At 41.0% G+C, this 27,796-nt stretch overlaps 1 protein-coding gene across 5 annotated transcripts in view; it reads right to left on the bottom strand.

Moving 5' to 3' along the window:
• Positions 1-5,855: 5,855 nt before the first annotated feature.
• Positions 5,856-27,796, bottom strand: part of mpdz (multiple PDZ domain crumbs cell polarity complex component) — a 47,020-nt gene continuing 25,079 nt past the window's right edge. For 2 of the 5 annotated variants that reach the window (XM_078275893.1, XM_078275896.1), the window contains 25 exons: positions 26,573-26,674; positions 25,800-25,880; positions 25,361-25,538; positions 25,020-25,130; positions 19,417-19,479; positions 19,114-19,182; positions 18,181-18,346; positions 16,961-17,157; positions 16,689-16,780; positions 16,040-16,118; positions 15,748-15,816; positions 14,589-14,684; positions 14,432-14,506; positions 14,059-14,254; positions 13,827-13,972; positions 13,048-13,131; positions 11,747-11,940; positions 9,066-9,213; positions 8,871-8,957; positions 8,672-8,768; positions 8,409-8,572; positions 7,065-7,169; positions 6,606-6,700; positions 6,272-6,395; positions 5,856-6,183 (listed from right to left, as the gene is read on the bottom strand). In XM_078275893.1, coding sequence (XP_078132019.1) covers positions 6,037-6,183; positions 6,272-6,395; positions 6,606-6,700; positions 7,065-7,169; positions 8,409-8,572; positions 8,672-8,768; positions 8,871-8,957; positions 9,066-9,213; positions 11,747-11,940; positions 13,048-13,131; positions 13,827-13,972; positions 14,059-14,254; positions 14,432-14,506; positions 14,589-14,684; positions 15,748-15,816; positions 16,040-16,118; positions 16,689-16,780; positions 16,961-17,157; positions 18,181-18,346; positions 19,114-19,182; positions 19,417-19,479; positions 25,020-25,130; positions 25,361-25,538; positions 25,800-25,880; positions 26,573-26,674 — 2,965 coding nt within the window. In that variant the 3' untranslated portion in view covers positions 5,856-6,036. The remainder of the gene's footprint in view (positions 6,184-6,271; positions 6,396-6,605; positions 6,701-7,064; positions 7,170-8,408; positions 8,573-8,671; positions 8,769-8,870; positions 8,958-9,065; positions 9,214-11,746; positions 11,941-13,047; positions 13,132-13,826; positions 13,973-14,058; positions 14,255-14,431; positions 14,507-14,588; positions 14,685-15,747; positions 15,817-16,039; positions 16,119-16,688; positions 16,781-16,960; positions 17,158-18,180; positions 18,347-19,113; positions 19,183-19,416; positions 19,480-25,019; positions 25,131-25,360; positions 25,539-25,799; positions 25,881-26,572; positions 26,675-27,796) is intronic. The other 3 variants (XM_078275894.1, XM_078275895.1, XM_078275897.1) reach the window with 3 other exon arrangements.

The raw sequence follows: 27,796 nt of genomic DNA, 5'->3' as shown, positions 1-27,796 counted from the left end.
GGGTAAAAGCTGTGATTTTGAGTGAAATTTCTTGAGAAATATTGTATGCATTACCATACCATTTTCGTACATACATTTATGTTCCATACAGAAAGAATTGTTATAACTTTGGTGATCCTCTGACTTTTCCTCTAGTTCCACCAGCAGGTCAAATCGTTTTCTCCAATACTTTGGTTTATGACCAAATGCTGATGACATTTCCATCAGCATCAGTTGCACTTTGTGTTTAATGCTAATAGCAAATGTTAGCATGCTAATACGCTAAAGTAAGCATGCATCATTTGCTGTCATATCCTTGGTCTATGTCTGTTTTCTGTCCAGGAATGCTGGTGTCACAGCCTTGCAGCCGCGTCCTTCCACTCAGTCAGACATGTGCACCTCTCACGGGCAAACGCAGGTGATTGTTGCACCCTCAGTTCTGCAAAAATTTCCCAGCGGCTATGTCACCGCATTACTTTACGCACAGCTCATAAAACAATGATTACACACTCTGCCGTATCAGGCCTCAGCCACGGTGATGTAATTTGGAGCTGTAACTGAAATGCAAACATACCAAGAGAAACACAGAAGGTGTGTTTAAGACAAGCGGTGGCCTTATGGGGAAGCAGCTTCCTGTTTTCAGAGATAGTGTAGTTTACTGTATGGGATGGGTCATTAAAAACTGTCTCGTCTGTTGTGTTGTCAGTCTGAGCTGAGGAGACTGTTTGTATTGCCAACATGTAATAACTGCAGTTAAGGGTTAAACACCAAACATTTAATGTCAGTGTTTGGTGTTCCCTCGCTGAACATGTGCTCTGTTGTCTGTGTAAACACACGCCTCAGCCCTCACACTCCACTTTGTGCAAACACGCCAAAGGTGAGGAGGAAATTGGATCTTGCATGATGTCATCGCTGCTTTGGTTAACTCCCAGCCTTTTTTAAAACAAGAACGAGTGTGTGCCGACTGTAAATCATGATGGCATCCAGCTTCCTGCTTGCAAAGTATGACTCTGGCATAATTTGGGTTTATGGAGAAGAAGCAAAGTATTGTTTGTATCTTGCACTCAACATAATTGTTAGCATCTAAAAAAAAGGAGGATAGTTATATATGTTTTTCTTTGCTCTGGAAACAAGACACCAGTGTGAGATATGTAAAACTAGAGTAAACAAATTAAAAAGCCAAATAAGCAGGGCTGAATAAAATTTGTCATGCAAAAAGAAATTTGTCTCACTCCCTATTCCTTAAACTATCAATAATTCCACGTTCCCAGTTTGAGTTGTTGGACTTGTTTATCAGTCTTAGGTATGCACTCGACAGCATGATTAGTTGCTTCCTCCCATTCCAATGTTTATTAGCCATTTAATGATACTGATTTGCAATACATCAATTTAAGATAGAAATGTTCATGTGATAGATTCACAAACAATCTCCACCCAAATTTGCCTGTAGTTCCACCACTGCGTTGAGAGGAAAGGACTGTTAAAGAGCAACTAGTGTATGCTGGCTCAAACAATGCCGAGGATTGTGTGCACCTGTGATGTGCTAATCTGTTTGACAGCTAAGTAAAGACTTGAGGCAGCAGAGTGCACCGTGCAGGAGGGCCAAACGATTGCCTCAGACACCTTTTTATCATTAGCTCTTCCCTTCAAAGCTGGTGAAAGGAAAGTATTGTCTTCCTCTAGAGCGGTGTGTTCATCAAGCAGCAATTTTACACCCCTGCCACAGTGGAAATGTAATTCTGTTTGCTAGTTTGTGTATGCAAGGGCTGGCAGGGGATTGGAAGGTGACCTTTTAAGATTTCCAAGACAAAAAGTCACTCGGCGTGTAAAAGGAGATGTCTGATTATGTCTGACTCTTTTTCCGTGACGGCGGATCAGGTAGTCGGGAGATGAATTATGTTGTTTAACCAAGCGGGTCTGCTCAAAGCTGCATGTGTTCCTTGTGACAGTTTGATATGTCGGCAGGTTTGACAATGGAAAGATGATTTTAACACTGGTAAGAAAAACAAATACTGGCTGTTGTACAAATACTTACTTTCCTCATACTGTCATGCGAGGGCGTGCCTCTGTGAGACTTGTAATATAAGCTGGCAGTTTTTAAAAAAGACCATGTTGGCGGTTCTGTGTCTGTATAGGCACAGCTAAATGCTAATGATAGCATGCCAACAAGCTCACAGTGACAATGCTGTACATGATGTAGATGTTTAGCAGATATAAGGTTTACCATGGTCGCAATTTTAGTTTAGCGTGTTAGTATTCTAATCTTTGCTAATTGACACTACACACAAAATACAGTTGAGGTTGATGGGAATGTTGTTAGTTTTGCAGGTATTCGGTCATAAACTAAAGTATTTAAATTCAATATTGTGACCTGATTATGGCGCTAGATGAAAAGTCATGGTATCAGCAAAGTGATTACAATTCATCGTAAGGGGGATTTGAATGTGTGTAAAAGAAATAGCAATCCAGTTGCTGTTGAGTTTTCACTTCAAAAACAAAAATGTAAACCTCGTCGTGGCGCTAGAACACATAATGGCATCACCAAAGTCATTAAGCTTCACCCTCTGGGGACCATGAACATCTGTTCAAAATTGTGTACCAATCCGTCCAGTAGATGTAGAGATATTTCACAAATTATAGTTGACTTATTGTTTGTCATGGAGTGACAGGATCAAAACTCCAGTCAACTAACAAACCTTAATCTCAGTCAAATCAACAAAACAAAATACCACATGAGGAGGAGGTTGGGGTGATGGGGGGGGGCAATGAGCCAATGATTCTGAAGCGAATTAGAAACATCTGATGACACTCAAGTGTGACTTGTGTTGATGGTACATTTGAACCTTTATCAAAGTATTAGTTACACCATGTTTGCTGACACAATTACACGTAATGGTTGATGAAAACCCAATTTAAACATCTCTTTGATGCATTTCATGTTTAGGACAATTCATTGGCCACATTTCTCAGATGATAAATGATACATTCCTCAGTTCAGAGAAATCCACTGCCTTCAAACAAAACCCGCTTTGACAATGTCATGCTTCAAATTTTTTCCCCCACCTCTCCTTACGTGCCCTCTGATAATCAAAACAAATGAGCAAAACTCTTGATTTGGAAAACTTTGGAGCGGTTTAACCAACATGATGGGGTCTCATTTGGGATGTTTGCTGAGTCAACACGGCCCAATCATCAACTATAGGTTTCTGTTTGCTTAACCTCTTGCTAGCCAGTGTGTAGCTAGCATGAGTCATGATGATACTGAGCTCTGAAATGTTTGAACGGGCGGCCGACAAACTTATCATACAGGCTGCATCTAAAGCTACGGGGGCAAACGCTTTAGTTATGGAGTTGACATTTTGCGTGGAACGGGACAGAAAAGCTGTCTTTGTTATAACTCTGATTTATTAGGGTCAAGAAAGAAGTCTTTTTCTTGGTAGAATCCCATGAAAATGTACAAAGAGGCCTGACTGACATCTTGATAATGCAGTCTTTTAAAGTGATTTAGCTTTGGCGCCATCGACGTGGTAACTTTACACCATTCGCCCGCATTCAAGCCAAGCGTGACGCAGTGGCAACATCTGATCTCGCATCTAAAAGGCTTGTGCAGACAAGTCTTGTGTAAACCAACCAGCGTCTCTTGAACCTGGAGGGAGGCTGGGTAACCTCTAAAACCCACTGGGGCCATTAAAACAACAGGTGCTTGAGGAAAGCTCAGCTGTCGAGTGCAGGCTGTGGCTAGCCGGCTTGTGGTTTTGCTCGCGGCAGCTGCAGGTAACTGTTGGGTCTTGACCTCAGGGTGAAGGAGTCGCCCAACAGTTGAGCATACGTACTTCTACTAACAGCCCACTGATTCTGAACGCACCCCAGACCTCATTAGACAAAGGGCTTCAAAGGTCTTGCGTGACTGGTGTGATTAACTGGTAGCCCCCATGTTTGCTGTAAACTGGCTTAAGAAATGAACTTTATGCACAGGACTCCACACAAACCACGCGGCAGGCTGTGAAGCAGCTGTGCTTGTCAGTGCACAGACAGATGGGATGCCATATTTTAAGGGAGAGCTCTGTGTCTCTCTCTATCCACGCATTATTAAGTCTCAAGTGACAATAGAGTCTATTCAAGCAAGTCCACACGTGCTGTTCCACATGGCCGTATTATCCCATATCTATACATTTTTATTCATGTGCATTTAATTTCAGCGCGTTTTAGCTTCTGACTTCCTGCAACAGTAAATTGCTGGATAGAAAATGTATTTATGTGATGTATGGCAGATGCATACTGTGCAATAATCCAAAGTAAGGAGCAGTTTGATAGAGTAACAGCTGGTGCACTTGGAAGGTTGCCCTGCATTTCACGATGCTTAACTATTATTCATTTAAGAACATTATATTTTCATATTTGAGTTTTGATGTTTAACTAGCTACTTTTCTCGGTGGATTCAATTATGTGTTTTCAATTATTGTACAAAAGAGGATGCTGAAATAAGAATGATGTCTTCAGGCATAAAAGGCACAACAAAAAGCAAAAGTGGAACAAATTGAATACAAAGGTCACTTTTATTTAATTCAGTGTGAATAACTTTAATACTGTCACATTGACAGTGCTAGAGACATATTTAAAGTGATAAGACAGAGAACAGACACATTTCTCATAGACTAGACCACACAACACATGCCTAATGCTTTTAGGAGGTACACACTAGATGACTTTGTTTTGGGTAAACAATAAGGTCCATTATATATTTATTTAACAATTTAAAAACTTAGGAAGAAACAATCGTCCACTCCAACCTAGATAGCAGGTGCTTTTCTGTGCACTTCCATGAAGTGATTACTTAATACTTAAAAAAAAAATCCAAATACTGATATAATACCTTATATATCGGCTTTAGCAGCACTGTATTTCAGTGAGTAGGTCATACACACGCACTCACAGTTCTTCATCTAGCCAAATGTGCACTCAAACCACGCTTCTTAGTTTAACGATTTCACATCTTTGTGTATTTACAATATATGACTTCTAGCCATCAGCACTTAAAAAAATGCTCTATTGGTATATTTTTGCTAAAACGACTGCGGCTTTATGATAAGTTGATTAACACCAGTTGGAGCAGCATCGGCCTTTCAGGATAATCAGCGTGGTTAGTGGCCAACAGCAGTGCAATGCCAAAGACAAATAATGCTGTTATCAGCTAATACAGCCATTAGCTTAATTCTGCTAATCTGTTAACTGCCTCAAGGCCGTTTTCATGCTGCTTCATGCTCTGAATTTAGTGGGAGGTCATCTCTATAAGTAGACCCCAGACTGTTAAAAACCTTGAAGAATAGACCTCTCCTCTGTAGAAATAGTCTGATTTTGCTCGAGGGTGCTCTCTGTTGTAAAAATACTCCTGAAAATAATGATCTTCCAATGCATTTATTTCAATGCAGGAAACTTGAGCCACAATGTTCAGTTAATACTTCAATCCAGAGCCATGGAATGTAATTGAGTTGAGCCAGGATTCTAATACTATTTACGGCCTCTTTAAGATTCATATAACAACTTCATTAAAACTGTACGGCTAACTAGTTATGAATTCATATATCTACTTAACATACTATTTTGCAGGACTGTGTCAGTGATAAAAGCTCTTTTATCATGACTATACAGTACATAAGTCTACTTGCTGTAGGCTTACGTGGGTCACAGTGTTCAAAGCTACATTGAGCAATAGGCTCCTTCATAATTATCAGTGTATGGTTGTTCCTATTTCAGTGTGCATATTTTCACAGATGAACAGCTGGTGATTTTAACACAATCGTCTAGTCGTGAAATAATGCTGGTTTGAGTTCTCCTACTGTTAGACATGACATCACACCTGCAAGCTGTGTTTCTATTTTAAAGTTTCAGTCTTTGTAGATGTGGATTAACTGTGGGTGTGATAAGAAGTGTAAGAAAATAACTGAAGATGTGTGTGTGTGTGTGTGTGTGTGTGTGTGTGTGTGTGTGTGTGTGTGTGTGTGTGTGTTTTCGTGCACCTGTAGGTGGTAGCGGGTGTGTGTGTGCGCAATTGTGCGTCTATGACAGCACTGTGAGCGTGACCGTTCCTTTGGTCCTTTTCAGGATGCCAACGGCTTCTTCATGAGTGACGCCCTCCAGAGTCTGCCCGTTAACGGCCATTATCTGGTCTCCTCGCTTCAGGCGGCCGTCCTCCGCTGCTGCCCCCTAAACACACACACATCCAAATAGAGTTGCTTAATAACACGCTGTTTGTCAATTCTGCAAATTTGAAACGGAGAAATGTGCTACGTACCTTTCCAAAAACAGTTTTAACATAGATCGGCAAGTCTCCATGTGGGCTGCCGTACCCTCCGACTATACTGAAACCCAGTCCGTCTGGTCCTCTTTCAAGATTGATGGTCTTATACTGAGGTGGGCTGATGGGAAGACAAAGACAGTTAGGGACTACTGTATACGGACTACATTCGCTTCAGCAAAAAGAAGAAGGAAAAAAACATAACCGTCCCATTTTTTGTGACCCACCCCCACCCTCATTTTCATACAGTACTGAGACAGACTGACATAAGGGGTAAGATTGATGTTGACACACAGCAAAATGTTCTTTCTGTGTAATAACCACTTCATACCCGAGGTCATCCTGGAAGATGCAGCTGGGTGTGAGGCCTGCAGCTGCCTGCTCCTGAGAGGGACCCGTCACGGTGGTGTCACCACCCGCTACCACCTACAGGTGCACGAAACACACACACACACACACACACACACACACACACACACACACACACACACACACACACACACACACACACACACACTTTTATGGTATGGTAGACTTGCAAGATAAAGCCTGATAGCACTGTGGTTGTGCTGGATGAGGGAGACAAGTTTTATGGTACTTCAAAGCCTGCCGCTGGTAGCCTTTGACTTTTCTTTTCAGGTAAATCTTTTGTACACAGATAAAGAATAGACTACATATTCAACTGTAGATTATTTAACTGTGTTTGCGTGTTTATCTAATTAGAACACAAAGGGTGTGTGTGTGTGTGTGTGTGTGTGTGTGTGTGTGTGTGTGAGTGAGAGAGAGAGACCTGCAGCTGTATGGTGCCTGTGGCGTTCTTGAGCAGAGTGACAGCTTGTGAGTGGGTCATGCCTTCAGCAGAGGTTCCACAGATACTGACGATGCGGTCCCCAATCTAGACAAGTGAGAGTTTCATACAATTAAAAGGATACATGAGAGAAAACCAACTTGGCACGTTCAGCTGTGAAGCTGGCTTCTCCATGTTTCTGACACATCAGTGTTTGGGTTGGAGAGATGTTCTGATACCGATACCAGTATCGGTATCGGCTCCGATGCTGCCTAAAACGCTGGTATCGGTATCGGAAGTACTGGAGTTCATGCACCGATCCGATACCACGTAATAAAGCCCTAAAGAAAATCTACGTTAAAGTAGTTTATTTATGTTCTTTTTCTGTTATGACTGACTGTCAAACTGCATAATAAAAGAAAGTTCTGTTGCGTTCATTGTTTGTGTTTGTTCATGTTTCACAAAGAGTTTAACCTGAGCCAGACTGTCAACAAAGATAGAAATAATATCACACCTTACAGGGATAGTAGTATACAGTTGTTAAAACATAATAAAATATATGACACACTGGTATCGGATCGGTACTCGGTATCGGCCGATACGCAAGTTCAGGTATCGGAATCGGTATCGGGAAGCAAAAAATGGTATCGGACCATCTCTAGTTGGAAACAATGATAACAACAATGGAAATGTAACACAAGTTAGCTCTGTGGACTATTTTATATAATAAACACTCAAATGTTTTTTTAATCCCTAAAAGGGGTATGAATATGTGTCACCACTTTTCAAAGCGTGCCGTTATGTGATTTCTATGATGTTACTTCACAAAGGTCTGGATGATAACAGGATGTGGCAAATGCTATTTGAAAATGTAATTCTCCAAACCTTACAAAAGCAAAACTATGCGTATGTGTTCGGCTGAGTAATTTCAATATGTAGCGTTCTTATCTCTCATTCCCGCAGAAAAGATAAAGCAGCATGAATAAACTATTCAAGCTTTCCTCCCATTCATTTCAATGAGCCCTTCTGTAGGCTTAATGATCTGAATGCAGGAGTGGGAGATTTATTATCCGTGTTAGCAATGGCTTTTGTCCTCCTCCAGTCTGTGTCACACAGAGCTACTATTGTCACTTTCTCTGTCATTTAACTGCTAAGGTCACTGCTTAAGGCTGTAGGTTCTTGGCCTTTGGGAGTCACACAGAGTAAAGTGAGTGGGAATGACATAGCTGTTCATAATTAAGATTCACATTCAATCCTACACAATAATTACTGACATGCAAATTCTTAGTCTTGTATTCTGCTGGAAGCTGAATAAAGGTTACTGAGAGGGAGGTGTAAATCTTGTACCTTGAGCTTCTGGGTCTGAGCAGCCAGGCCGACAGGATTCATCATGGCGATAAAAATGGGAATATCACCCAGAGGGCTGCCCACGCCCCCTGCTATACTGATACCCAGAGAATCACTGGGACCTTTAGTGAACTCAACTGTTCTAGTGTCCTGATGCTCTGGAGCTGCAAGGAAGCAAACGTGCAAAATGTCAGGATGCCTTGTACACAATGTATTTCTTCCTATGACTGCCTCAAATTAAAATCCCTTCTGAAGATACCTACAATCTGGATTCCTGCTTAGTTTGTCAGAGTCACTGGGCACGTTCCCAGAGTCTGAACATGACTGTGAGGCCACCTTGGTGCTGCCTGTTTCACTCATCTGAAACAAAGACATTCAGCGCTGTTACTTTCTTTGTTTTGTTGTTCTGTCAGAACAATTTCTATTCAACATTCAAATGTTATCCTTCAAAGATTACAGTACCTGACTACATTGAGACAGCCGTCTTTCTGAGTGGAAAGGGCCTGCCTTAAACCTCCCAACTTCCATTATTATAGGCCCCACGCAGCACTACAACACAAGGCACATTATTTTGAATACAGTTATCCAACACAGTTTAAAGCAGATGTGTCATTCACTAACTATGCTTCCTTCTGAGGGCCAGAGCAATAGATGTACTTTGAGTAGTGCAGCTACGGCCTCCTGAGTGGTCGACCTGACATCCTCCCCGTTGACCGACAGGATCTGGTCGCCCTGCATCAGTCGGCCGTCAGTGTCCACCAAACCTCCTTTCACAATGTCGGACACAAACACTCCTGTGTCATTCCTGGTAGGAAAGGTTGAAAGACAAAGTCGGGACAGTGCCATATCATTTATTACTGTAAGTCATACTGTAATGTTCTCTACAAGTTGACCCTAATCGTATCATACTGCTGACGTGAATATGTAATTGGTAATACACTATTGATCCAGCTATTTTCACATTTTTCCAATGGACGTCTGCACAATTGTGGCTTACGTTCCTGGGAAGCGGCAGACGGCTGGTAAGATGGAATATTTAATAGCAACTGTAACCTCAATAAATGTTTTCCATCTCGAATCCTGCATATTTTTACTGTGAACATTCAGACCCAGTGAGAAGCTATCATGTATTATTGAGAAAACACTTCTTTAACTGCACAATACTGACTTCAACTAACTTAGTTCCTTTCCTCTAATTAGTGCATTGGTGGCAGTTCTAAGAATCCTTAATGTTAAGGAGATATTAAGCATTTATGAGAAGCATTTCTTGCGGATTGTTTGCTTGATTGACATGCGTCTACACCTCTACCAAAGTCAGCTGTGGTGATGTCACCTGCTTGTCCCACCTCAGCCCCTGCCAGGCTTTTACCCCTTTGATCATATTTGGGTTTTGAGGCTCTATATCTGCCAAATAAGCAGTGAGTGTTTAACAAACCAGTTGGTTTTGTCACAGGAAAATACAATTAGACCTTCTTCGTCTAAAGCCAAAGGTCATCATAGTCACACATGTGCTTGCTCTGAGTACTGACCTTTGGTAAATTAAGTTAAAGGAGAATTCCGGTCGATTTCAACATGTAGCACTGTTGTTTGTAAATTTGGAGTGCTGTCAGTAGCGAGAAAAACGAAAACAATCGGTGTTGCCTACACCGTGTTATCCTCCTGCTACAGTTTGCACCCAGGAGGCTGAAACAGGGCAAGTTTTAAACGTGCTTTTAGCCTCTTAACATGTTCAAAATGTCATTACAAGTGCCTACCCATGTGAAGTGATTCCTTCCGAGTGAACACAGTGAATCTGACTGCAGGAGATGTGAAAGAAATGCATAAAAGTTGTGCTAATTCAGCTCTGTTTAGTTCCGGTGTTGAGACGAGTGCTTCGGGACCGGCTACAAACTACAACACCGAAAAGAGATACAAAAATATTTTCAAAAATGGACATATGCTTATTTTTTTAAAGTAAGTGATGTAGTACAACTAGCAGGAGACACGTTGTAATTGAGGTAAGTTTGGAGACACTACCTTATTTAATCATTAAATTAATAAATATTTTTGTTGTATCTCTTTTCGGTGTTGTAGTTTGTAGACGGTCCCTGAGTCTTGCCGTCTCAACACCGGAACTAAACAGCAAAACTTCTATGCATTTCTTTAACATCTACTGCAGTCAGATTCACTGTGTTCACTCGGAAGGAATCACTTCACATACACAAGCAGGAGGATAACACGGTGTAGGCAGCACCGATTGTTTTCGTTTTTCTCGCTACTGACAGCACTCCACATTTACAAACAACAGAGCTACGTGTTGAAATCGACCGGAATTCTCCTTTAACTGCAGAGACCTGCGTCTGTTTTCCAAAAGCACATCTCTTCTGTTGACTTTGCATATCTGGAGTGCAAATCTCCACGTAGATTAAACCAACACAAGCAGAAGCTGTGAAGAGAGGCAACTTGATCATACAATCCCCAGTGCCAGAGATCCTTGGCTGTCACAGCTCCTCACCACTAACTGCTAGCTTGCAATTTCCATTTTAGCCCAGGATTTAAGGTTGTCTGTTACGTTGCAGCCTTTTCCATCCACTTGTGTAGCTAAACCACTTTGACAGAGCCAAAGATTTACAACTACATTTAAAGTTGAACTGCCTACTGCTGTCCAAGCTGTGCAACCCAGGACCCTAACCTGACAAACCTGCAGTTGTCTTACCGAGTTTTGTATTTTTCTGACAAATTGATTTAAACATGGAACCAAAAATTGTATGCACCCACATTAACACACTTGGACAAATCCATATATTAAAATTAAAATATAAATTATTCACACACACAATCAGCTGTGCATATGCATGTGTGGTCTGTGTAAGCCATTCCTGAGGGTTATCCCACAAGTGAGATCAATCACCACACTACACACACACCTATGGACCCGCAGGCCTTTTCCCACATGTGCCCTTAACCAATAAATGTTACTGCGAGAATAGAAGCCGGAGCTGAGTTTATGTGTAAGACGGTCTACAGTTTGCAAATCCTACTAAGACTTCTGTAAATCTTCCTCCACCGCTCTAATGGGAAGGAAAGTAAAGAAGTTCCCAGATATAAGCTGTGTATTTCTCTAACTCTCTATACACTACACACTATCTACTGTATATCTAAATATACAGGTCTTTTAACAATGATTACCTCTCGTCCCGTGATCTGCATTAAAAAAAGATAAATACATACAGTTACTGCTGTCCAACAATGTGGAAGATTCCTCGTATGCTAACTCTTTTTGTGACTATAAAAAGCAACGTAATAATAACTGCATAGTATTAAGCAGTAGTACTGTACTAATAATAAATCTGTCTCACCTCCTCCCTACGATGCTCAGGCCCAGGCCCTGGCCAGGCCTCTTGTGGAGCTCCACAGTAAAGGAGTCCCACAGGTCTTCCTCTTTGTACTGGGCCTCGTCCCTGTAGACCACCAGCCGGACTCTCTGCGGGGTCTGCCGCAGTACATTGATGGCTTCATCATGACTGGCTGCACGCAGGTCGATGCCGTTCACCTGCGACCAGAGAAAAGGAGGTTAGTATTTGTGTGCTCCAGTAATATGGTTTTGTCCTATTGTAGTAACAATTGGCCAACAGAAAAATATAATAACAGGCAGACTAATGTCTTAATAATCTTAACTATTGTTCATATTTTCAAAAAATGACTGAACTGTACTTCTGCAAAGTAGCGAAGCCCTTTTCTTCTATTCCTGATGTGAGTGAATACAGCAGAGGGCTTAATTTAATGCTAAACTGATTTTTCCTATTAACTGCTGAGGTCACATTTCTTCTTCAGAAATCCAAACTGCTGAGCTTTTTGAACACTGGATCATAATATTAAAAATGTTACAACGCTTAGATTTTCCTTAAGGGAAGCAGACTTCCCACTAAAGTCTGTGAGAAGCGTAAGTGGTCAGTGTAAGGATTGATGTCCTGCTTCTTTTACCACATTAAAGAGGGGAAATAGCCCATTAGCTATCGCCATGGACATGCAAAGGATTTTTCCCATCACAGCTAATGGCATCGCTGTGGACTGGGAAACCGCGTTTTTTCACTTTTCCCTCTCTAAGCCTATTCTCTAAACACAGCAGCTTGGCTTAAGGACAGAAATGAATAGTAGAGGGCAATTAAGTCATAAGGGTGTGTATGTGTGCGTGCATGCATGTGTGCCTTTCAATTCAGGTCTACTGATTGAGCTGCCATAACAGAAGTCTTGTGCTCCACCCCTGCCCTCCCTCTGTGACAAAGCATAAGGTCAGATGCAGGGCAAATCCAAGTTGAGCTGATACGTAACCTGTCTCTCCACATAATGCATGCAGGATTCATACCAGTGGTTACTTTCTCCTTTTAAACTTTTTAACATTCTTCAGTACCTGTCTCACTAACAGCAATACGTTGTTTGGGATAGATGTTTTTGTTGCCAAAAATTGATATCATTTTTAGATATATTTGAGATGTATTTTATTAACGAATGTGTCACATGTGATTCTTGAATGAACTTGGGAACCCAAGCTTTCGTGTTAAAGCTCCTCAGGCAGCCACGTCTCAGTTATTGAAATGTGTTCAGCCTCTTTTTATTTTAGGTCATATGTAACGCTCATTATACCGCCGTGGCCCCGCACCTCTAGGATTTGGTCTCCTGCCCAAAGCCTGCCATCTTTGGAGGCTGCCCCTTCTTCATAAACTTCATGGATAATGATGGCCCCCTGGAGTGAGAGGGAAAAAAAACAGAGCAAATGAGAACAGAATAGCAGAAGAAGGTGAACAGGAATTATAGGAGATGAAGTAAGAGCAGTAATGATTTATTTGGAGGAAATAACAGTAAATAGTGGGAGGGGGAACAGTAATTGTACAGGAAACATGTCGAAGATAATAATACATTTTGCATTTGACAGCAGACAGACATTATTTTGGGTTCTCATTCTGAGTGTGTATGTTCCTGACTTCTAGTGTGTTTTCTCTGCGTTCCAGTGTGAGTGTCATTTGGGGTTCAGAGGTTACATTCCAGGGCTGGATATTGTGTGCTGCGGCCGAGGCCAGACAAAGAGCTGCTCGCCCAAGCCTGACTGAGCAGACAGAATAGATGGGCTGAGGAGAGGACGACGGAAGGAGGAGGGAGCCTGTGACAACATCATTTCCTACATTCCTGAGCCACCATGGCTATTTGGAACTTGGGTTATACCACCACCAAAGATTATAAGTGGGTGGCATGGTGGGTGGTAACTTAAAAATACAGTCATGCAACTTTTTAAAGTCATTACAAATTTACAGTATATTTCAACAAAAAGGATTGTAGATTGTATTAACCTTATTTGTGCAGTGACAGTCATGTTTTTTGTATTATTTTAGTGAATGGATATACCCTTATTACCAGATTGTAATTCATATTTTAGTTTCCTACCAGCAGGGTGTCACAGCCTCCCACGATGCTAAGGCCCAGGCCTGTGCGGCCCTTGGAGATGTCGATGGTGGTCTCACAGCCGGGGATGATGGGACAGGTCGCCGGGTCACAGGCCAGAGTGGAAGGGGTGGAAGAGCGACTCAGACCTAAAATAGAGGAGGCGTACAGTAACCCGATTGATCCTCAAACTAGCTTCCTGAATAAAAAGTCAAACTTCTTAAAGGGGACTCACTAGTGACTGCTTCCGCCTCCTGTTGACTCAGGGTAGTGGTGGCGGCACTAAGCATGCTGGGTAGGCTGGCAAGGACGTCAGGCGAGCAATCACCGTCCTGGCAGGATGACTGGAGAGAGGACAAGGAAGAGGGGGTCTCATTTGTAGAGAAGGCTACCTTCACTGGACCTTTGGCTTTTCTCAGTAGAGAATTGACCTAAAACACAGTAGAATTACTAATCAGACTCTTTACATCGTGACTGTTGTTGTTTTCTAAGTAATTCTTATGAAAACAACAAATGTCAAGTTCATTACATTTGGAAACGTAAGTAAATCCTTGCCTTTACAGGAAATACAATATGATGATTACAGTTTATTTCCAATGACGCTATACCTCTTCCACAGTGTAGCCTAGCACAGATTCACCATTCACAGCTAAGAGTTTGTCCCCTGGTTTCATGCAGCCCTCCTGCATAGAGCAGATCACAATTTTGATTATAAATCAACTGTATAATGTACACAAACCATACGCTGCATTGTGTAATACATACTTTGCCTGTGTGCCCTTTCCCTTCAAATATACTCTGAATCTCAACTCCACTCTCAGTGTTTCCCTCCACGAAGGTGATGCCAAGTCCTCCGTCCTCCTATTGGAGAACAACATGATTGCATAAAAATGCACTAAAATCGATATAATTTAGTACAGTCTAAACATAGCCTGCTGACTGACACATAGCTGTAACATGAGCTAAGTAACGTAGCTGCACCAGCTGCCGAAAACAAGCATAACTGATGACAATTATCTCCAGAAGGATAATTAGTCACAGCTTCACCTTCCATCCTTCACACTTCTGATCTTTTGTTCCCAGCGGGGGACATTTTGTGCTTGCGTGTTCATATCAATGAGCTGCCCAGATGCTGCTGCATTTACACCCCTGTCGCCTTACATACCATATGGATAGTCCCAAACGGGGGCTACCATCAAAGTTTCTTTTTCACTCATTTCTTTTTATTTGGTTAGTTCACTGGAATCACAGACATAACATGTTTTCCAAAGGACCTCTTGTTGTATGTAGCCATACAGATGTTTCTAGTTTAATAGGTAAGAGTTTGAGATAACATCTGGTGAGACTTCTTTTATATGATGGAGCTAAATGGATGGTGTTATTGGTGGTGCTCAAACGTTTCAAAGAATGACAAAATAATCCACAAACCTCACTGTGAGCAGTTTTCTGTGGGATCTATTTTCTGGAAAAGACGTGTCGCTGTGAGTTTTTGAAATGAGATATTTTTTTTCATGTCTGACATCTTGGCAAATAAAACTGAAAATACCTGCATTGCTAGAAAGAAGACACCACAAAGGGGCAAAAATCTGTTCCTCCTTTTATTATTTGGGTGAACTGAGCCTTTATGTCCCTTTTGGAACTGCTCTTCTCCCATTGACGCGTTTTGTTTATTCACCCTTTCATTTGACGATTGTCTGTCTCTTTTCTCTTTCCTGGCAGCTTGTCAGACTTGACTGCTCCTGTGTGCTCCCTCTCTCTTTCTCTATCATACCCCATTGACTTTTTTGTGTAAACCTCCCTCATTATAGCATATTTGCTTCCAAGACTTCCTCTCTATTATTGTCTTTATTTTGGGATTTCAAAAGAACAGGGTTGTCCTATGTGTGTGAGATGTGTATGGAGGGGGTGGTCCAGTGTATCTCACCTTCAGCTTTATGACGTGATGCTCATATTTTGAAGTATGGGCAGCACCGTTAGCAGCAGTTGTTTCTAGCTGTGAGGAAACGGGCAGTAGTTGATACAGTATTTAGTAAATAACTTAAACTTGTGTTTGTGTCTGTTGGCTAGTGGGAAGACAGTACTGAATGTGTTTGTGGTTTTTGGTTGTCTTGGGAGTTACACACAGGCTTGGGAGGTTAGGAACTCTAGGACCACACAACGTGTGTGTGTGTGTGTGTGTGTGTGTGTGTGTGTGTGTGTGTGTTTGTTAGTTATACCTCAGTGTGGGGCTCCACTTTGTCTCCTTCGTGTTCACTCACAGGTCCCACAGCCATCTGGTTCAGTGCCTCCGTGTTCCTGTTCCAAAGAGTCATAACTCACGTAAATCGTCGCTCCTCTGCTTTGTGACAGCGGAGCCATGATTTACGTGGGCTGATCACAGTGTCTCTTTCAGAGTTCAGAAAAGGGATACGAGTTAAGTAGAAGGTTAAGTAGTGTGATTTTGGCAAGGACTGTTTGAGGCAAGGCTCAAGGATCAAACGTGTCTGACTCTGTGCTGATATGTCAGCTGCTATGTCCCAATTACATACTGCATACGAACTGTATACAGTTTATACTACATACTGATCTTTATAGTATGTTGTTTTTTGTAGTTAGTGTACAAGAAATGACAGTTAACTGTTTTATACTAGCTAATACATACGCATGAGAGAGAATCTGTTAGTGACCACTGAATGTGGATTACTCCACCTTCAAGTGCATCCTTCTGTTGAATTACAATAGCTCCCTCTATTGAAGTTTGAATAACATTACAATAGACTTGAACTTTTTCATCATAAGCAGTCTAACAATGAAATGTAGTTGCTGTTGCCATGGAAATGTATTCATAGAGGCTTTATAATAGGAAGACAAAAGTTGTTTTTTTACCTGACAAAGATGATTTTGACTTTGGATGGAGAGCTCTTGATTATGGAGGATGCATTCTGGTGACTGTGGCCATAAAGGACTTGCCCATTGATCTGACAGGATACAAAAATATAGAATTATACACACCTTTTCTCCAAGAGTAAATATGTAATACAAAACAGACGCCAAAAGACATGCACAGAAAAGCATGCTTAAATTCTAGATAAAAGATATTAAGGAGTCACATATCCGGCCAACTTTTGTTTTCAGACAACAATTAATACACATCTTACCTCCAGCAGCTCATCCCCCACTACCATACGTTTGTCCAGGCCGGCTGCCCCGTTGGGGTCTATTCCCACCACAAACACACTCATGCGAGAGCGGTCCCTGTTCCCCGCCAGGCTGAGGCCCAGGCCTGCCTTGCCTTTCTCCAGCTCGATCATGTGTATGACACCGGGGAGGCTGCCATAGCGCTGGATTATGTTCTCTGAAAGAAGCAGGTAAAGTCGTTGCAGACAGATGTAAGCTGACAATACTGCTGAATAGGGCCACATTTGTCTTGAATCTGGGTTTCCATACCAGTTTATGTCATGTTGCTCAAAAAAGGGGAAGGTGTTTGGATTGGGTGAGATGCGTAGGCACCAAAAGTAAAAATGGTAAAAGTTTTAAATGTCAGAGTGCTAGGTTTCTATCGCTTTGTCTCAATCTTGTGTCCATTGTTATCCCTTCCCTTCTCATTCCAGTCCCCTCTCTTTCTCCCTCCACCTCTGCTGTCTCTGGTGTGTTAGATCAGACCAATGGGCTCCTGTTGTTCTGGGCTCCCTGCCACTGTTGGACCATCAGTCCTGTACTAATCTCCACAACTCACCTCCCCGGGCCCTAACCTCATCAATCTTATCCCCGCAGGATGGGAACACACTCCCACACACACACATTCACAACACTCCCAAGTGTTTGGAGGCTGGAAGTCTGTCCTTTATGCTGGTTGCCTGACTTGAATGTGGCTACTGTGACCCGTTCTCCTTGAAGCGGTGAGTGCATCCTACATTAGAGCGTCTGCAGGATGCTAACAGTTTAATTGGGACATTGAGTCCTTTAGGTTTTGCTAAAGTACAGCCACCTCAAGCATGTGAATCAGTGCTCTTTTTATTGCAGACTGGATGGCTTTATGAGCAGGTGGGAAACTAAATGTACCTTTGAGGACCTCTAGTGGCAGATAGGTGATAAAGCATGCTACAGCTAGTAAATCAATATACTGTCTGTCTCCTTTAATGTATTCTTTTTAGCTGAAACTTCCAGAAGTATATGATGTAAGTCTCTAGAACCACACCATCCTCACGAGTCACATTCACACCAATAATGCACACACAAATACACAAGATTTACTTATGATAGGCCAGTGTGAAATGAAAAAAACCAATGAAAACCAATGTAACAAATTACATCTTTTTACTGCTGGTTCTAACAGAATATATAATTGCACCCTTAGAAAAAGATGAAGTGAACTCACTCCAGCTGTATCCAAACTCATCTTCCACCACCTCCTCCTCCTCTGTCTCAGCAGGTCTGCCAGGAATCTCTGTCAGCGTGTCTGTATCGGTCTCTCCCACATGGGGCACCACTGGCAGGAGGACAGTGCTGGTGGGAGATGTCTTCGCCGCTTCACGCTTCGCCAGCTGTCACGCCACAGATGGAGTTGGAAAAAAAGTTTATTAGTGAAAGGTAAAGAAAAAGAGGAACGTTTTATCTTTGTACTTAAGTTTGAATTAACTTGATATGAGGTGATGAGGAGATAGGAAAACATGTGAGCGCTGTTGATGTAATCGACAGAAGCTGTCGATGTGCTTGGTTCACATTGACAGCTTCATCAGTTTTAGCAGGATAGGTTAGTTTTAGCCTGAGGAATAATGATGTGATTATTCCATATAAATGCCAGAGACTCAAATCAGAATGAGGTTAATAAGAAAATAGCTTAATTTATAATAACGTTATGCTTACTGAGTCATAAATGAGACATGTAATTGCTTAATTATTACTGATGTAATTGCTTATCATTAAATTAGTAATTACAATTAAACATTCAACCATCATGTGTGCACTTACCTGAAAACCAAGAGCAACGAATCACACTTTTGATTACTTAATTGTTGTTTAAATACAAAACCTGAGTACAAACAAAATGTCAAGCCAAACAATCTAAAATTTGCTTATGTCATCCACTGAAGTACAGCTCAAGATTTACAAAACAAAACAAAAAGGACAAAACATGTTCTGATTCCACAAAAATGTACAAAGGAAGTCAAACAGATGGAGATGTTAGGACACATACGAGTGTATGCATGTACAGCATGAGTATATTCTGTACATGAACTGTAATGGGGTGTATCTGTACGAGCATACACAGAAAGGGAAAGTGGAAAGCACAACACAGAGACCCACAAACCTTAAACGGGGTAGGAGTGAAAGGGTTAATTGGGGAGAGGCGGAAAAGTCTACTGTGACTGTAACCCTCCTATGGAGAAGAGACAAAGGGCAACAACTTTAGATGACGACACATCGCTGACAGATACCTACATCTATTGACAGACATATGCCAGGGTTGCGTTTGACAACATATTGAGTGCATGGTGAAAAGTTGAACACATATCCTTCTAATATTTCAGACCTGGTTCTGTGGACTGTGGAATGACGACAAACACAAAACACTGATAGAAGTTGTCAGAGGAGGGTAATTGGAAACACTAACCTTGTCCTTATTGTCCCTTATCATAGCTGCAGCTCTCTCCTCACTGGAGTCTGTTACCGATGACTGCGGCATATAAGACAGACACGAAGGTAAATCACTCTACTCTACATCAGACATTCACAATAGTAGTGCAAGCTATATCGCCTCAATATCGTTATCGCAATATATCGAAAATGTCGCAATAAGTATGCACTATTTTTGTTTATTTTGTGGAGTGCTGTGTCCCGTCCGCTGGCTGTGTTGTGTTTGATTTAGAGCTCCCTTGAAACGTTATAATGATCATGTTTCATTGGCCAGTTACCGTGCCACTTGCACATGTTAGTGCACGTCAGAGCACGGGTCCACTACGTGACGAACTCTATGTCTGCATATTTCGACAGAGTGACAGTGGAAGTGAAGAAACTGATAGAGACAACAAAACGGAACGAATCAGAGAAGCGAAAGAAAAGTTGTGTCCTGTTCTCTTTATATATTTATTTTATACTGTACAACCAGTAAAACTGTTCAGTATACATGGTCCTTATTTATTCATTCATGTTGTGCCAGTCCAATACGACCGTCAGATGAAATAAACCTTGTGTTGTAAGAAAACTGGTTTAATTTGTTATGACTCTATTTTGATGCATTTTCCCGTAACTTTTGTAATTTGACATGTGTTTAAAAATATCGAAATTAATACTGATATTGCAGTATTCATAATCGATATCGCAATATCACATTTTGTCAATATCGTGCAACCCTAATTCACAATATGGAATTTTAAATGAATTTGCGTCGCCACGTATGGGGAGCAAATTCATAATATTCACTTCAGCGGGACCATACAGTATGAGGTACTGACTCATATTGTAAACCCATAAATATTAATAACGTTCATATATAAAGTCATAAGTGTTCTGAACGACTGATACCAGGACCATATGCTGTATCATGAAAAGCCATCTGTTAAGAAATGGCACTACTGAAGAAAAATCCACATCTCTTAAATAAAGAAAAACTTTCACTTGTTTTCTTCAGCGAACTTGAAGCTTGGCAAAATCAGACTCTCATTACGCCAAAACACTGATGAAAGCTATTCCAGCATCACATGTCGATCCAAGCATGACCATTTCTCCTCCTGATTGAGCTTAAAAGGTTTTATCCAGAAAGTCTGACATTTTGAAAAAAACGATATTGTGGTTTACATTTCTTCACATAATAGTATTTGTGTTGAGTGCCGACTGACTTATCACGTTGTTGTCTTTACATTGGCACTGAGACGCTTGGGACAACGTTTGAGGGATAAGTGGGAGAAATTGGGCCTCCAAAGCTGGGGACAGGAGGAAAATAAAATGCACTTGTAGCAAAAGCCTCTACTATGATTGTGTTTGATGCAGCAGACGGACGCAGCAAAGCACTGGGATTAAAGGAGAGATATAAATAAGGCAACATATGCTAACAGATAGGGAAAAAAATATAGATTCAAAATAGGCATGCACACATGTATATGCAGAAGTAGGAAAACAAGTTTAGGATAATAATTTTCATGTCTGACAGCAGAGGTTCACCATAAAGGAAAATAAGTTTGTTTTTTCAGAACAATACAAATTTGAATGGCTATCTTGACACTAAATGAAATTATGTGGTAAACTTGCATGCACACTGAAACCAAATAATTTCTAATGTTTATTGCATGACTCCACACAAAGACTTGCAGTCTTTCTTTCATTTTCTTCTTTACTCATACCATGCAATTGTTAACACAATTCTAACAAGTCAAAGCAGTACATGTCAAGTGAAATACACCAATACAAAAGCAGGCAGACAGACATGGGGTAGCTTTCTAACCTGAGGGAGGGCAGGTGCTAAGTAGGTTTGATTAGTGCAGCAAAGGCTCGACCCGCGGTGGCTATTAAGTTGCAGAAAGGGCAGCGGCGGCCTCTAAAAGCAACACACAGGGCCGAGAAGCTGACAACATGACAAATATGTATTTTGACGGCCAAGCCTTTCTGACAAAATTGAATCAGAGGCCATCCGGGAGAAAAAAAAACGGGAGTGTGTGGAAGAGAGGCACCTCAGGTTTTATTTAAATGAGTAACCATTAAAGTTAGCGGCTTCCTTGAGGACAGCCATTCCTCTACATCAAAAAAGAAAATCAGAGCAAAGCCTCTTTCTCTGAAATACTTTAACAAAATGTTTCAAAGATTCCTCCAAGCTACCTTGAGATTATTCACTGCTTACAAGAGAAGGATTTGAAACTTAAAGGGAGACAGCATATATATACTATTATACTCTCTAGGTGGATCCCAGTGGCTGCATTTAAAAACAGCTTTACTGACCTGCACTATCTGCCTACAGGCAGCCTATCATCCAATCAAAATAATATATTTCAAACTGTTCAGTCCATTGTTGTGAATTTCAGTGGAGCTGCAACTCAAGATCACTGACTTTATAGTAAATTGAAAAATGTCTTTTTCCTGAATTTGTTGGGTCAAAGCATGTTTTGACAGCCGCCTAGCCACACAGGTATGAATGATTTCTTTTTTTTGCTTTTCTATTGTTTACTTGATAAGTTCCTTTATAAGATATAGCAATGCAATTTCAATAACTCCCATGCTGAAATTGCATTAAGAATCTAGTTTGAATGTGTATTGAATGTCAGCATTACACACCTTCAGCACAGAGGTTTTACTAAAATACTTGCTATTGCCAGTGACAAAATTTGCTCAACATTTTGATTAAAAACATAATTGTGGTTCATTTGATTGTCATGGTTAGATCACTTTGTGATTAAAAAAATAGAATAGGATGTCTGCATATTAAAATAAACCCCCGTTTCTTTTTTCTCCCAGAAGAAACCTCCAATTCTAGTTTGTCTTTATTTCCATCAATACACATTATGTGTATATCAAGGTCAAATATGCAGTAAAGAGAAAGACTCTGCTAACAGTGTGAGAGACGGAAAGAAAGAGGAGGCAGGAGAGATAATGCAACAAAGATGAACTGTGATGGATAGCTGGTGCAACATAAATGAGAGAGACAGATTACCTGACATGTGTGGTGTGGCATGCATGTGTGGTGTTTCTCTACAGCAGGCGATGGAGCTGGCTTATATATTGACTCAGGCTGAGAAAGCAGTGCGGAGTAACATGCAGATTTGAGGCAACTCATAATGTAGCAAGGTTAAAAATGAAGGATACACACTTAAAATAAAGGTATTAACACCTTTAAAGGAATTGTAAAAGAACTTGCTTTCTTGCTGCGAATTACATGAGATGCCATTCTGATGTCTGTATGCTAAATATGAAGCTACAGCCAGCAGACAGTTGGCTTAACTAATCATAAAGACTGGAGACAGGGGGAAATGGCTAATGTTAGCCTGGCTCTGTCCAAAGGTTGTGTAAATTAGTTATCTTTAGAGGTGCTGGTAGGCCAATTGTGCCTCCAAGCTTGCTGTTTACCCAGTTTCCAGTCTTTGTGCTACGCGTCTGCAGGCTGTATCTTTAGCTACATATATAGCTAGCAGACAGATGAGAGTGGTGTCAATCTTCTCATCCAACTTCCAGCAAAAAAGTGACTAAGCATATTTCCCAAAATGTTGAACTATTGCTTCAAGGGTAAGATATGAAGCTATTCTCTTGTACTATAGATTGTTATATATAATGATTGCATTAAAGGACAATTCCGGCGCAAAACGAACCTAGGGGTTATTAACAGATGTGTACCCACTCTGTCGCTCTCTGGGACATGTTTTCATGCTAATCGAATGAGTTTGGAGCTTGAATTAGCTTACAACGCTAGTATTCGGGGCACAGGGAACATAAAAACAAATCGCTATTTATACCACTAAAAAGGCTAAAAAATATCACCAAACTTCAACGGTAGCATAATGAGGCTCCCAACATGTTAACCGAAGCATTGAAAACTTTGTAAGTGTACAGACAGTTTATTGCAGGAGCTCCGTGAAAGGGCTACAAGAGAGAGAGAGAACTACCGGTAGTCAATGCTGCAACACAGCCTCGTACTTCGGGAAACTGGTGGTGTACCTGCGGACATTGTGAAGGTATGGCCACCGAACAGGAGTGTCTGTGTTGCAAGGAGTGGGACCTGTTGCGTCGCGATGCCCAAGAGACGCAGTGTTTTGTACAGTCTGAAGATTTCCCCTCTCTGATAAAACAGGGCTGTACTTGAAACTTTTTTGGCGACACAGACCGGAGGGACCAGATGGACAGTTATCCACTGAGTAAGTACACTAGACAAGTTATGAAGAGTGCGATTATTTCAGATATATTGAGCAAATTGCTTTTGATTTTAGTTTGCATCGCCAGGTGTAAGTCATGACTGGTTTCCAAGACGGCGGCGGCGGCATGTAAACATGAACACGAGTGTCTTTATAATCTATCTTTTCAATAAACTGTCTGTACACTTACAAAGTTCTCAATGCTTCGGTTAACATTTAGGGACCCTCATTATGCTACCGTTGAAGTTTGGTGATATTTTGAGCCTTTTTAGTGGTATAAATAGCGATTTGTTTTTACGTTCCCTGTGCCCCGAAAACTAGCGTTGTAAGTTAATCAGCGGTTCGCGCTAGCGTCTTTCAAGCTCCAAACTCATTCGATTAGCATGAAAACATGTCCCAGAGAGCGACAGAGTGGGTACACATGTTAATAACCCCTAGGTTCGTTTTGCGCCGGAATTGTCCTTTAACTAATTATTTGCCCCTTTAGGAGAGTGTAACAAAGCTGTAAACCTATCACTGAACTTTTATTTTATACACAGCTACACATGGAAACATTAGCATTCATTTTTTTTTCTGTCACTTGGCAAATGCAAGTCCAATATTCACTCTCCTGAGGGAAATATATAGCTGCTAATTTAAGCTAGCTGATAAATACTCCATTGTTGTTACCAGCTAGTTGCTAACGTTGTCTGTCTGCTGTTTGGTGCTGGGCATTTTAGCATACACTGGGTTTTAGGGCTTTTTCACTCAAAACCGCTGCCTGCTATGTCCAAAAAGAATGTTAAGAGAGTAACACCCTCTGTTATTAAAAATATTATTCATTATAGCTGCTTTAAGATCTTTTTTTCAAGTCACTACAGTTGAGTATGATTCCCCATTAACATGAATTATTGCCCCCTCTATGTGTGCCACAGCACATTATGAGTTGCTACAAGGCTTTTAATGAGTAACCAGAATGTTTAGGAAAGCAATTGGGAATATCTCATAGATGACACTCAAAGTGATTGACTGTGAGAGATTTGACACTGGAGCCAAACCAGTTGCAGTCCCAGCAGGAAACTACTTAGTCATGCTTTAGAAGCCTGAGGGCACTTTCAAACAACACACAATGTTGTTGATATGGTGATTTTCAATGAGTGTCGGAGTTAAAGGTTAAAACTTGCTAATACATTTAATATGCCACACAGAGTTTGTTGTTGCTCTCATGAAAGATTTCAAAATGGCTTTCTTTCAACAATCAAAAGCAAACCTGATACTTCAGGAGTTGTATATTGTACGTTGTAGTTTTTGAAAATGCCCTGACATGAGAATGTCCATGAAAATGGGAAAGGAAAATAGTGAGGTAGTTACTAGCAATTGGTTTGACACTATTATACAGACTTACCCTGGGCCTGTGGATAATACTCTGCACCAAGAAAGAGACATTGTTGCCTGCCCTGCGAATGGCCTCCACTGCCTCCTCATGACTGGCATCTCTTAGATCTGCTCCATCCACCTGACAAAAAATATCAGGGTAATGACTCTGTCAGGTACCCACAATCTCCACTCCACATGAGGATTTCAAACTCTCCTAAGGGTTTTTTGGTTCACTCGAATTACTGCACCTAAATAAAACACTGGATGAATTAGTAAGTCCAAAAACAAGCCTTCTGACTGATTAAAATCTTCAAAAGAAATGGTCAAAAACAACCTTTATTTAGCCTGTGACCTGAAATATTTCTTTACCTCTACGATTCTGTCTCCAGTCTTTAGGGTCCCATTCTGTCCAGCAGGACTGTCCTCCAGGATGTGCTTGATAAAAATGCCTCTCATCACCTCACCGTTGTTCAGCCGGCTGCCCATCCCTCGGCCCCCGACAATACTGATACCCAGGGACTTGCCTGGCGCTCGAAAGAGCTCCACCCTGAGGAAGGTACGCATGCTAGATTTTAACATTTATCCCTTTAAAGCTGTGACTCTGCTACTGATTTGATACAGTAACCTTAATTGTATGCTAGACAGAAAAAAAGATTTTTATCTCAGAAATCTTCTTTTTCCAAAGTTTCTTTGTGTGTCAATGCTTCAAGCTTGTGCCAGCATTCTGTTGTATAAGTTATCCAAACCGTATCTGTCATGGTCATGTTCACAAAATCAGATTAGATGCGTAAATACAGTGTGTACTCACTTTCTAGGTTGGTTCCAGTTGCTGTAAGAGGCACTCTCCTCTCCCTCTCCATCTTCCCGTTCAGGGAGGTTAGGAATATCTCTAAATAGACAAAAGTGGAAGGAAAGAGTTTGGTCAAATTCTGAAACCTATTATCAGAGGTCCATTGAACCTCTAGCGACAAAAACCCTCTCATATGTTTTGTTATATAACCTGTGGAGTTTCTGACCACTAGTAGTGCTATGTAGCAATTTTTTTACGAGTGGGTCCCGGTTTTGTTTTTGAAGCGTATCAATGTGCTGAATAAGACTGCTGGGTAGCAGCATGGCTAGCAGCATAGCTTAAACATGCTTGTTAGATCTCATGGGTTCACACCATAGACTGTAAAGAAAAAAAAAAATGGTCGTAGCAGCAGTGATGTCACCCATTGGTTTTTGGACTACCGTTGAGTTTGACATTTTGGCAGTTGCCATCTCGGTTTCTTGAAACTAGACGTGACAATTTTAGGACAAGAGGGCGGAGCTGGGGAGGAGAACATGGCCAAACCAGTCTTGATTACTGGCTGGTAAACTATTTATTTAAAAAAACAATGGGACCATAATTTACAAAATGAACATCATGCTGTATTGAAGAAGACTTGAAACTAGCAGGTAATAAATCAAGTGAGAAGTAGAAAATGTTCCCATAGACTTCTATGCAAGCCAACTTCGTTTTTCAACAGAGCACATTTTAAGTACCTGTTTCTAAGTGTAATTATAAGACACACATTACGGGGGTAGACAATGAGAACATACTTTGGGTCTGGGACTGGAGCTGGTTCAGAAAAGAGATCATCTTTAGCCTGCTCTAGGCTGGTCTTGTACTCCTCCAGATACTCTGCTGGAACATATGTAATGCTGAGAAAACACACACACACACACACACACACACACACACACACACACACACACACACACACACACACAAAACTGTTGACAACTGAAGCCCCGCACAATAATGCTGACTTTGAAAGAAAAGCAACCGTTGGGGGAAACCAACTTGGAGCACAGACAAACACATGCACACAAGTAAGTCAAACATTTCTTGCAGCAAACAACTTGGCATCCCCCATTTTTAGACACCCCATTACCTCCTTAGTGGCAATTATACCTCTGTTCACTATGAACTCACATGGTAATTTAACGAAAAATAGAGAAGAGCTGGCATTCAAGCGCAATCAGGTATGAAAGCACTAAAACTGCCCCTTTTTTAACTGAACAAAGGAGCTTCTTTCAAATCTGCATATTTACATTCAGAAACTTTTTTTTCTCAACTCCAGCAAATATACCTGTAAGAAAAAGAGCAGTAACACTGAACTGTCTATTTCTTAAAAGCATTCTCTCTATAAGCAGCCCAAAGTGAGATGCAATGACTTCTATATAGGCCCATGACATCTGACTGTTCAAAACAGATACCGTTTATAAAAGTCTGAGCAAATCGTCTTCTATCACCTACTGTGTGACAAATCTCCAGGGCGTATCCATCAATAATTCATGAGCAGGTTACTAATTTATGTTAAGAAATGAACCAAATGCTAGCTGACAAAATCTGACACCCACTCAAAAGTCCCATTTCCAAACAATTCAGAGTGAAGTTGTTTCCGAAGGGCACATTAACACATTTAAGTGAAGCTGATAGATCTTCAACAGATGGGTTGATTAGATTTTTAAACATGATGACATGCAGACAGACTGGGAAATGAATCCTAGTAAAATAATGAAATGGATGAGTCATTTGAGAGCATCACAGCATGCAGTGAGAGATGACGTGGAGCTTAAATACCAATGGTTAATAAAAAAAAAACAGGGAGTTAAAAAAAAGTGGGTTAAGAAATGGTAGAAAAATACCCAGAGAACACAGCGGTAATAACTGAAAGAAACGAAAGAAAATGAGTTTATGCAGCAAGTTAAGTAAGTGATGCAGTCAATTAAGATTTATCCAGATAGTGTTTTGACAATGTGTTAAGATGTGTGCACTGA

The sequence above is a fragment of the Sander vitreus genome, chromosome 19 (genome assembly GCF_031162955.1).
Source record: "Sander vitreus isolate 19-12246 chromosome 19, sanVit1, whole genome shotgun sequence".
NCBI classification, from domain to species: domain Eukaryota; kingdom Metazoa; phylum Chordata; class Actinopteri; order Perciformes; family Percidae; genus Sander; species Sander vitreus.
This window is presented reverse-complemented; position numbering and strand designations above follow the sequence as displayed.